The sequence below is a fragment of the Melospiza georgiana genome, chromosome 23 (genome assembly GCF_028018845.1).
Source record: "Melospiza georgiana isolate bMelGeo1 chromosome 23, bMelGeo1.pri, whole genome shotgun sequence".
Lineage (NCBI taxonomy): Eukaryota > Metazoa > Chordata > Aves > Passeriformes > Passerellidae > Melospiza > Melospiza georgiana.
In genome coordinates this window covers 8257770-8269026 of record NC_080452.1, presented here as the reverse complement: position 1 = coordinate 8269026, position 11257 = coordinate 8257770, and the positions used below count along the sequence as shown (strand labels likewise).

The 11257-nt window shown below is 57.1% G+C and overlaps 1 protein-coding gene across 1 annotated transcript; it reads right to left on the bottom strand.

The window, feature by feature from the left end:
- Nucleotides 1-1732: 1732 nt before the first annotated feature.
- Nucleotides 1733-11205, bottom strand: PGC (progastricsin). The gene is made up of 9 exons (XM_058040031.1): nucleotides 11150-11205; nucleotides 9843-9996; nucleotides 9197-9314; nucleotides 7151-7269; nucleotides 6265-6464; nucleotides 4948-5070; nucleotides 4690-4834; nucleotides 3803-3901; nucleotides 1733-1885 (listed from the first exon to the last, which is right to left on the bottom strand). The coding sequence occupies exons 1-9, from the start codon at nucleotides 11203-11205 to the stop codon at nucleotides 1733-1735; spliced, it is 1167 nt and encodes a 388-aa protein (XP_057896014.1).
- Between the last annotated feature and the right edge of the window lie 52 nt (nucleotides 11206-11257).

Below are 11257 nucleotides of genomic sequence, written 5' to 3'. Positions count from 1 at the left end.
CACAGGGATCCTGGAGCTCCTTGGAACAGGATCCTAAATCCCTTTGGATCAGGATCCTGCATCCCTTTGGACCAGGATCCTGCATCCCTTTGGACCAGGATCCTGCATCCCTTTGGATCAGGATCCTGCATCCCTTTGAACTGGGACCACACGGGGCTCACGGAGCTCCTCGCACCAGGTTTTTACCACTCCTTGCACCATCCTCCATCCATTGTGGCCCTGGCAGGGCAGCAGTGTCCCCACATCCACCCTGATTCCCCTCCTGACCCCCAGCCCGAGCACGGGACGCCGATCAAAAGCCAAACGCCGTCGTTATCACCCAATTAAAGGAATTTTTTTTTCTCCCAGCTCCAGCTTTCCGGAAAACAAAGGCACAGCCGCACACACCCCTTCCAGCAAGTGGAAATTCCTGCTGCTGGTGTTCTGGGAATGGGCAGGAGCCGTCCAGCTCCCATCCAAGCTTTTGGCCCTGGAATGATGCTGGGAATCCTTCAGGAGCTCGCGAAATCCCCACGAGGTTCCTGACGGGTCCGGGCAGGTCCTGCAGGGAGAAAAGGGAACAGCGAAGAGCAGAGGGCCGTGGTCAGCCTTTGCTGGGCACCACCGCCCTGTTTCCAGCAGAAAATTCCCATTCCAGAGGGAGGGGGAGGAGGAAGAGGAGGAGGAGGAGGAGGATGAGGAATGCCCTTCCCTGCTGTCGGTGCCCTCCTAATCTCGGTCTCAGCGCGCTCAGCCTGTGTCAATATTTTGACTTTGTGTCCTTCCTCCGGGAGGTGACGGAGCCCCGAACGCATCTGAGAGCGAGCTCCGGTGATAAAGAACTGCTAAAAACCTAAAAAACCACTCTGGGTGCTGGGAAAGAGCGGGGTCACCCAAGCTCCCCCTGCCCGGCGTGTTCCCCATCCCCTTGGGCCACTCCCTGCCATTCCCGATAATGGGATAAAAATGCAGTTTTCCAAGGCTTTTTTTCAGGGCTCAAGGGTCATTTGGGTGTCGCGATAAAGAAGTTCTGGTGATAAAGAACTTCTCAGAAACTCTGGGAAACAGCGGGGTCACCCAACCTCACCCTGCCCGGGGTTCCCCATCCCGGTATTCCCAATTCCCGATATTCCAGTGCGGCTTTCCAGCCCCATTTCAGGGCTCAGGGGTCATTTGGGTGTCCTGACTCACCTCACGGCCTCAGGATCCCACCTTGATACACCACAGGGCTTTGGCAAAGCTCCTCCGGCTGCAGGCAGGCTCAGGGGCTTCCACTCTGAGGCTTCCCCAGGGTTGGAGGTGGGGACTGGGGATTTATCCCAGGGCTTGGAGCTCATCCCAGCACTTACCTTGCTGGAAATGGGAATTGTGAGCCAGGGAACCCCTCAGGAATTGTGAGCCAGGGAACCCCACAAACCCAGGAGCTCAGAGACCATTTGGGATGGCAGGGTTTATTTGTTACAGGATCCATGGGCACACAGACACACAAATCCTGAGGGATGGGGATGGAATCCCATCCCTTGAGCTATCCCAGCACTTACCTTGCTGAAAAAGGGAATTGTGAGCCAGGGAACCCCTCAAGCTGCTCCCCACAAACCCAGGAGCTCAGAGATCATTTTGGACGGCAGGGTTTATTTGTTACAGGATCCGTGGGCACGCAAATCCCGAGGGATGGGGATGGAAAGGAGCAGAAACGTCCCTGGGAATGCTGTGGCACCCCGTGGGCCGGGAGAGGGGCTGGAATTTGCTTCCTCTAGGCCGAGGGCGCGAAGCCCACGCGGTTGTTGGCCATGTCGAAGACGGTGTAAAATTCCTTCAGGAAAACGTTTCCCAGGATCCAGAGGGGCTGCCCGTCCTGGGAGGGCAGGTAGGTGGCCTCGATGGCCAGGGTGCAGTAGCCATTGCTCTGGAGGGGGGAATAACGGGGGGTCAGCACCGACAGCAGCACGGCGGGAGCTACGGGACCTTCCCGGGGCCTCGGGAATGCTTGGGATGTTCCTGGTGCCTCGGGAATTCTCAGGACGTTCCTGATGCCTCGGGAATGCTTGAGAAGTTCCCAGTGCCTGGGCGACTCTCGGGGTGTTCCCAGTGACTGGGGAACTCTTGGGAATTTTCAGAATGTTCCCAGTGCCTTGGGAATTCTTGGGGTGTTCCCAGTGGCTCAGGAACTCTTGGGAATTTTCAGAATGTTCCCAGTGCCTCGGGAACTCTTGGGGCGTTCCCAGTGCCTCAGGAACTCTTGGGAATGCTTGAGGTGTTCCCAATATCTGGGGAACTCTTGGGAATTTTCAGAATGTTCCCAGTGCCTCGGGAATTCTTGGGGTGTTCCCAGTGGCTCAGAAACTCTTGGGAATGCTTGGGGTGTTCCCAATATCTGGGGAACTCTTGGGAGCTCTCAGGATGTTCCCGGGGCCTCGGCAACGCCCAGGATGTTCCTGGTGCCTCAGGAAGGCTCAAGATGTTCCCGGTGCCTCAGGAACTCTTGGGAATTCTCAGGATGTTCCTGGTGCCTCAGGATGTTCCTGGTGACTTGGGAACTCTTGGGAATTCTCAGGATGTTCCTGGTGACTTGGGAACTCTTGGGAATTCTCAGGATGTTCCTGGTGCCTCAGGATGTTCCTGGTGCCTCAGGAACTCTTGGGAATTCTCAGGATGTTCCTGGTGCCTCAGGATGTTCCCGGTGCCTCAGGAACTCTTGGGAATTCTCAGGATGTTCCTGGTGCCTCAGGATGTTCCTGGTGACTTGGGAACTCTTGGGAACTCTGGGGATGTTCCTGGTGCCTGAGGAACACTCAGGAGCTCTCAGGATGTTCCTGGTACCCAGGGAACTCTCTGGAACTCTCAGGATTTTCCCAGTGCCTGGAGAACCCTTGGGATGTTCCCGGTACCTGGGGAACCCTCAGGAACTCTCAGGATCTTCCCATGCCTCGAATGTTCCTGATGACTTGGGAACCCTTGGGAACTCTCAGGATGTTCTCAGTGCCTTGGGAACTCTTGGGAACTCTCCCCAGGTACCCGGGGAACCCTCAGGAACTCTCAGGATCTTCCCGTGCCTTGGAATGTTCCTGATGACTTGGGAACCCTTGGGAACTCTCAGGATGTTCTCAGTGCCTTGGGAACTCTTGGGAACTCTCCCCAGGTACCCGGGGAGCCCTCAGGAACTCTTGGGATGTTCCTGGTGCCTCGGGATGTTCCTGGTGACTTGGGAACTCTTGGGAACTCTCAGGATGTTCCCGGTGCCTCAGGAACTCTCAGGAACTCTCGGGATATTCCTGGTGCCTGGGGAACCCTCAGGAATTCTCAGGATGTTCCCAGTGCCTCAGGAATTGTCAGGAACTCTTGGGATGTCCCCAGTGCCTGGGGATGTCCCCGGTACCTGGGGGACCCTGGGGAGCTCTCAGGATGTTCCCAGTGCCTGAGGAACTCTCAGGAACTCTCAGGATGTTCCCAGTGCCTGGAGAACACTTGGGATGTTCCCGGTACCTGGGGAACCCTCCGGAATTCTCAGGATGTTCCCTCAGGAGCTCTCAGGAACTCTTGGGATGCCCCTGGTACCCAGGGAACCCTGGGGAACTCTCAGGAACCCTCAGGATGCTCCTGGTACCCAGGGAAATTCTCAGGAACCCTCGGGACACTCCCAGTGCCTGGAGGTGTTCCCAGTACCCGCGGAACCCTGGGGAACTCTCAGGATGCTCCCAGTGCCTCAGGAACTCTCAGGAACCCCGGGGATGTTCCTGGGAACCCTGGGGATGGATCCCAGCACCCATGGAATTTTGGGAACCCTGCGGAATTTTGGGCCGGACCCCACAGACCCCACACGTACGTTGAGGACGAAGGCGCTCGGGGGGAGCGCGAGCCGAGCGCCGCCGATGCCGAAGGTGAGTTGGGGCATGCTCTGGGTGTCACTGCAGTCCACGGCGTACTGAGGGGACAGGGACAGGGCTCATGGCAGCCAGGGGACACGGCGGGGACAAACACCCCGCCCCTGGCAGCGCCACACCGCGGAATCGTGGAATGGTTTGGGTGGGAAGGGAATTTAAATCACCCGGTGCCACCCCTGCCATGGCAGGGACAGCTGCCACTGTCCCCAGGGGGCTCCAGCCTGGCCTGGGACACTGCCAGGGGTCCAGGGGCAGCCACAGCTGCTCTGGGAATTCCATCCCAGCCCCTCTCCTAAGATTTCTTCCCAAAATCTCATCTAAACCTGCCCATGGAATCCTGGAATGGTTTGGGTTGGAGGGACCTCAAAGTCCATCCAGTGCCACCATGGGTCCCACACCTCCCACTGCCCCAGGGTGCTCCAGCCTGGCCTGGGACGCTGCCAGGGATGGCACAGCCACAGCTGCTCTGGGACATCACCCCAGCCCCTCCCCACCCTCACAGGCAGGAATTCCTTCCCTGGATCAACCCTAAATTTCCTCTCTTTCACTCCGAACCCATCTCCCCTTCCCCTGTCACTCCAGACCTTTGTCCCAAGTCCCTCTCTGGCTTCCCTGTAGCCCCTTCAGATCCTGGAATGGGCTGTGAGGTTCCCACACAATGTTCTGTTCTCCAGGCTGAGCATCCCCGCCTTTCTCAGCCTGGTGTCCCCCTGCAGTCCCTTTTCCTGCAGGTGCCACCTGAGTTTTTGCAGGACCTGGTCAAACCCAGGGCTCTGACTCCCACGCAGGCTCCCCACTGCTCCAGACCCCCCAAAACCCCCACGCTCACCCCATAGCTGGTCTCCTGGGCTCCCAGGGCCTCCAGGACGCTCTCTATGTACTCCTGGGGCACGGTCAGCAGGAATGTCCCCGTGTCCACGATGGCCTGGCAGCCCTGGCTGCACCAGCCGGTCGCTGACTGCCCGATGGCAACCCTGGCAGGACAATGGGGACAAGGACGTGGCTTTGGGCACCCTTAAAGCCCAAGCATCCAGCCTGGAGCCCTGCAGAGCAGGGTGTGATGGCCAGAGGTGCAAACACCACTCACTCCTCAAGTGCCACCTGCCAGTAGAGCCTCTGTGTCACCGGCGCCCAGGTGATGTCCCCCTGGAAGAGCTGGGGGTCCACGCCCCCCAGGAGGAGCTCGCCCCCGTAGTCGTAGGTGGGCTGGCTGTGAGGAAACAGAGCCAGGAGAGCCCTGTGGTCAGCGTGGGATGGAGAGGGGGGAGTGCCCGAGGAACCCTCAGGGGGACGGGCAGGGGACAGCAGGATGTGAGGGATGGGGACACCAGGAGGTGAGGGACAGACACCAGGACGTGCAGGGGACATGATGACATGCAGTCAGGGGACACCAGGATGTGAGGGACACCAGGACGTGCAGTCAGGGGACACCAGGATGTGCAGTCAGGGGACACCAGGATGTGAGGGACACCAGGATGTGCAGATAGGGGACACCATGATGGGAGGGACACCAGGACATGCAGATAGGGGACACCAGGATGTGAGGGACACCAGGATGTGCAGTCAGGGGACACCAGGAGGTGAGGGACACCAGGATGTGCAGATAGGGGACACCAGGATGTGAGGGACACCAGGACGTGCAGTCAGGGGACACCAGGAGGTGAGGGACACCAGGATGTGAGGGACACCAGGATGTGAGGGACACCAGGATGTGCAGTCAGGGGACACCAGGAGGTGAGGGACACCAGGATGTGCAGGGCACATGATGACATGAGGGCATGGGACACCAGGATGTGCAAGCAGGGGACACCTGGACATGAGGGCAGGGGACAGCAGGATGTGCACATAGGGGACATCATGGCATGAGGGCAGGGGACACCACAACACGCAGGGGACACCGGGACATGAGGATGTGAAAGTAGGGGACACCACAACATGCGAGCAGGGGACACCAAGATGTGCAGACAGAGGACAGCAGGACATGAGGGATGGGGACACCAGGACATGCAGGGCACACCAGGACATGAGATCAGGGGACACCATGACATGCAGGGCACACCAGGACATGAGATCAGGGGACACCACGACATGCAGATAGGGGGCACCAGGACATGAGATAAGGGGACACCAGGACATGCAGACAGGGGACACCAGGACATGAGATCAGGGGACACCAGGACATGAGGGAAGGGGACACCACGACACACAGACGGGGGACACCAGGACATGCAGGGGACCAGGACATGAGATCAGGGGACACCACGACATGCAGACAGGGGACACCAGGACATGAGATCAGGGGACACCAGGACACGCAGACAGGGGACACTGGGACATGAGATCAGGGGACACCACGACATGCAGGGCACACCAGGACACTCGCAGCGCCCTGCAGGGCTCTCACCGTGAGAAGTAGAAGCTGAAGACGGGCTCGGCCAGCTGGTTCTGCTCCAGCATGCCGCCCAGCGCCGTGGCCATGCCCCCCACGGCCAGCGAGGGGAAGGCCATGCCCAGGATGCCGTCGAAGGCCGCGAAGTAGAACGGCCGCGTGGGCTCCTCCTGGCTCAGCCCCAGCTCCTGCTGGGTCACCGTGATGCTCTGGATCTGCAGGGAAAGGGGATCTGAGGGGAGGCTGCTGCTCCTGCGGTGCCAACAGCACCAGGCAGAGGGGAAAATTGGGGAAAAAAAACGGGAATTGGGGTAAAACCCAGCCAAAGGCCAGCTGGTGACTGGGTTTGTCACAGGGGTTCTTGGATGAGGAAGAGACGAAGATATGAGTCCACGTTTCAGAAGGCTTGATTTATTATTTTATGATATATATTACATTGAAACTATACTAAAAGAATAGAAAAAAAGGTTTCATCAGAAGGCTGGCTAAGCTAAGAATAGAAAGGAATGATAACAAAGGTTTGTGGCTTGGGCAGAGAGCTCGAGCCAGCTGACTGTGATTGGCCATTAATTACAAACAACTCTATGAAACCAATCACAGATGCACCTGTTGCATCCCACAGCAGCACATAATCAGTGTTTACATTTTGTTCCTGAGGCCTCCCAGCTTCTCAGGAGGAAAAATCCTAAGGAAAGGATTTTTCATGAAAAGATGTCTGTGACAGTTTACCAACCTGGTCACAAAACAACCAATAACGCCCCTAGACAAAAAAGGACACAAATGAGCCCTCATCTTAACATCCCTCATCATCTTCCTCCTGCTCATTGACCTCCCATGACTGCTGCCCAACACACCCACCCCAACCAGCCAGCTCTCCACAAACCTGGCCCTGGGCACTCACCCTGAGCGTGTCGGAGCCCAGCACGATGGTGACGGAGCCGCTGCCGTAGGACACGTTGTAGGACTGGCCCCCGGGCGTGAAGGTGGCCGAGGCACTGGGCTGGAACTTGGCGTGGTTGACTGGGGGAGGAAGAAGAGGGAAAGCCCTGGGCATGGGCAGTGAAATGCCATGAGGAGGAATTTCACTGCTGGGTGCTCCTTGGGGTGATTCCCAAGGGATCAGGTCCTGTTCTGCAGTGGGATTTCATTTCCGAGTGCCCCATCAGTGGGATTTCACTGCTGGAACCTCCCCGAGATAATCCCCAAGGAGCAGGTCCTGTTCTGCAGGGGGATTTCATTGCTGGGTGCTCCTTGGGGTGATTCCCAGGGATCAGGTCCTGTTCTGCCATGGGATTTCACTGCTGGAACCTCCCTGGGATAATTCCTGGGGATCAGGTTCTGTATTGCAGTGGGATTTCATTTCTGGGCGCTGCATCAGTGGGGATTTCACTGCTTGGTGCTCCCCGAGGTGATTCCCAAGGAGCAGGTCCTGTTCTGCCATGGGATTTTTAAACCTCCCTGGGATAATTCCTGGGGATCAGGTCCTCTTCTGCAGGGGGATTTCATTTCTGAGTGCCCCGTCAGTGGGATTTCACTGCTGGAACCTCCCTGAGATAATCCCCAAGGAGCAGGTCCTGTTCTGCAGGGGAATTTCATTGCTGAGTGCCCCATCAGTGGGATTTCACTGCTGGAACCTCCCTGAGATAATTCCTGGGGATCAGGTCCTGTTCTGCAGTGGGATTTCATTTCTGGGCGCTGCATCAGTGGGATTTCACTGCTTGGTGCTCCCCGAGGTGATTCCCAAGGAGCAGGTCCTGTTCTGCCATGGGATATTTAAACCTCCCTGGGATAATTCCTGGGGATCAGGTCCTGTTCTGCAGTGGGATTTCATTTCTGAGTGCCCCGTCAGTGGGATTTCACTGCTGGAACCTCCCTGGGATAATTCCTGGGGATCAGGTTCTGTATTGCAGTGGGATTTCATTTCTGGGCGCTGCATCAGTGGGATTTCACTGCTTGGTGCTCCCCGAGGTGATTCCCAAGGAGCAGGTCCTGTTCTGCCATGGGATTTTTAAACCTCCCTGGGATAATCCCCAAGGAGCAGGTCCTGTTCTGCAGGGGGATTTCATTTCCGAGTGCCCCATCAGTGGGATTTCACTGCTGGAACCTCCCTGGGACAATTCCCAGGAATCAGGTTCTGTTCTGCAGTGGGAATTCACTGCTTGGTGCTCCTCGGGGTGATTCTCAAGGAGCAAGTCCTGTTCTGCCATGGGATTTCACCTGGGATTTCACCTGATCCCCTGGAATTATCCTAAGGGAGCTGGATGGTGCCTTAGGATAATTCCTGGGCATCGGGTCCTGCGCTGCAGTGGGATTTCATTTCTGGGTGGTCCATCAGTGGGATTTCACTGCTAGATGCTCCTTGGGATAATTCCTGGGGATCGGGTCCTGTGCAGCAGTGGGATTTCACTGCTGGGTGCTCCATCAGTGGGATTTCATTTCTGGGTGCTCCATCAGTGGGATTTCATTTCTGGGTGGTCCATCAATGGGATTTCACTGCTTGCTGCTCCTTGGGATAATTCCTGGGGATCAGGTCCCGTTCTGCAGTGGGATTTCACTGCTGGATGTTCTATCAGTGGGATTTCACTGCTGGGTGCTCCATCAGTGGGATTGCCAGGAATGGCCAGGGAGCACCCAGAAGATGGCTGGGATGGTCAGGGAGCCCCCCTGAGGTCCCTGGGGTGGCTTGTGGGGATTTGAGGGCTCTGAGCTCCCCAAGGAAGCCACAGCAATCCCAGATCAGCATCCCAGGGTCACGTTTTTGGCATCGTGTGATGTCCCCAGGGTGACAGGGGAAGAACAGGGACAAGGATGTGGCACCTAAACCCATTTTGGGGTGCTCAGAAACGCAGTGAGCCCTGCAGTGCTGGGATAATTGGCACTGATTAGTGAGCACTAATTACTCCTAGGAGCAGGAACGTCCCTGCTCACAGCAGCCCGGGCTACTCACAGCAAGCAGGACTCTTGCAGTCCGTGGAGGGCACCCACAGGTTGGAGGAGCCGGTGTCAAACAGCACCAGGAACTTCTGGGGGGGCTCCCCAATGCTGATCTCCCCAAAGTAGGAGGACTGGGGGAAAAAAGGGAATTTTCCTTGGGCGGGGGATCAGGGACGGAGCAGGTTCCCCTCTGGCATCCCCCAGCCAGGCTGAGCTTTTATCCTGCCCCTACTCCCCCAAAAAATGAAATATTAAATCATTATTGTGGGTTTGTTTCGTACAGAAAAGCCTGGCTCTTTGTGGCTGGGGGTAAACTTCCTTGGGGTTCAAACCAGAAGTTAAAAAGCGGGGGAAAAAGCAACTTAAGGGTGGGGGGAAAAGCAATTTAAGTGGGTAAAAAATCAATTTAGGAGTGGGGGGAGAACAATTTAGGGGTGGGGAAAAAATCAGTTTAAGGGTGGGGAAAAAAATAAATTTAAGGGTGGGGAAAAAAATCAATTTAAGGGTGGGGAAAAAAGAAATTTAAGGGTGGGGGGAAAAGTAGTTTAAGGGTGGGGAAAAAGCAATTTAAGGGTGGGGATAAAGCAGTTTCTCACTGCTGGAGGTTCAGGGGTGCCCAGGTGGCTGAGGGAGGAAGGACGGGCAGGGAGGGCACTCACATCCAGGTGGTTGGCTATGGGCTCCCTCACCACGGAGCCCTGGCTGGGCTGGAATTTCTTCACCGGATCGTATTTGATGTGCCTCAGGAAATCATCCAGCACCCCAGCTGCCCTCATCTGGTCCCGGATGGACAGGCCTTTCTTCAGGCTGATCCTGCACAGGCACAGGCAGAGCACAGCAGGGCACAGCAGGAAAGAAGAAGATTTCAGCATTTTCAGAGGGCTTGGTCTCTGGGCTCCTTTGAGACACGACAGGCGCTCTCCGTGTCCAGGAGCTCTGCAGATCCCCAGGAACTGCTCTCAACATCCCAGGAGCTCTCCGTGACCCCAAAAACTGCTCTCAACATCCCAGGAGCTGCTCTCCATGTCCAGGAGCTGCTCTCCACATCCCAGGATCCCTCCATGTCCAGGATCTGCTCTCCATGCCCAGAATGTCTCCATGCTCTCCCAGGATCCCTCCATGTCCAGGATCTGCTCTCCATGCCCAGGATCTCTCGTTGTCCAGAATCTGCTCTCCACATCCCAAGATCTCTCCCTGTCCCAGGATCTCTCCATATCCCAGGATGTTCTCCCAAGATCTCTCCATGCCCAGGATGTCTCCATGCTCTCCCAGCATCTCTCCATTCCCAGGATCTGCTCCCCATGTCCAGAATCTCTCCATGCTGTCCCAGGATCTCTCCATCCCCCAGGATCTCTCCACATCCCAGGATCTCTCCATATCTCAAGTCCCTCCACCCCCCAGGATCTCTCCGTGCTGTCCCAGGATCTCTCCATCCCCCAGGATCTCTCCCTGCCCAGAATCTGCTCCCCATGTCCCATATCTCTCCATGCCCAGGATATCTCCATGTTCTCCCAGGATATCTCCATGTTCTCCCAGGATCTCTCCATGCCCCAGGATCTCTCATTGTCCAGAATCTGCTCTCCATCCCCCAGGATCTCTCCATCCCCCAGGATCTCTCCCTGCCCCAGGATCTCTCCATTCCCCAGGATCTCTCCATCCCCCAGGATCCCTCCATCCCCCAGGATCTCTCTATGCCCCAGGATCTCTCTATGCTCTCTCAGGATCCCTCCATCCCCCAGGATCCCTCCATCCCCCAGGATCTCTCCATCCCCCAGGATCTCTCCATGCCCCAGGATCTCTCATTGTCCAGAATCTGCTCTCCATCCCCCAGGATCTCTCCATCCCCCAGGACCTCTCTATGCTCTCTCAGGATCTCTCCATCCCCCAGGATCTGCCCCGCTCCGTGCCCCCTGCTCATCCTCCTCGCTCCCACCATCTCGCCATCCTCTCCGTCCCTGTCACCCACCTGACGGCGCCCTGGGCCAGCTGCAGCCACGCCAGCACCACCGGCAGCCACCTCATGGTGCCCGCAGCCCTCGGGAGGGGCAGAGCCCGCCGGGGCCGCGCTTTTATC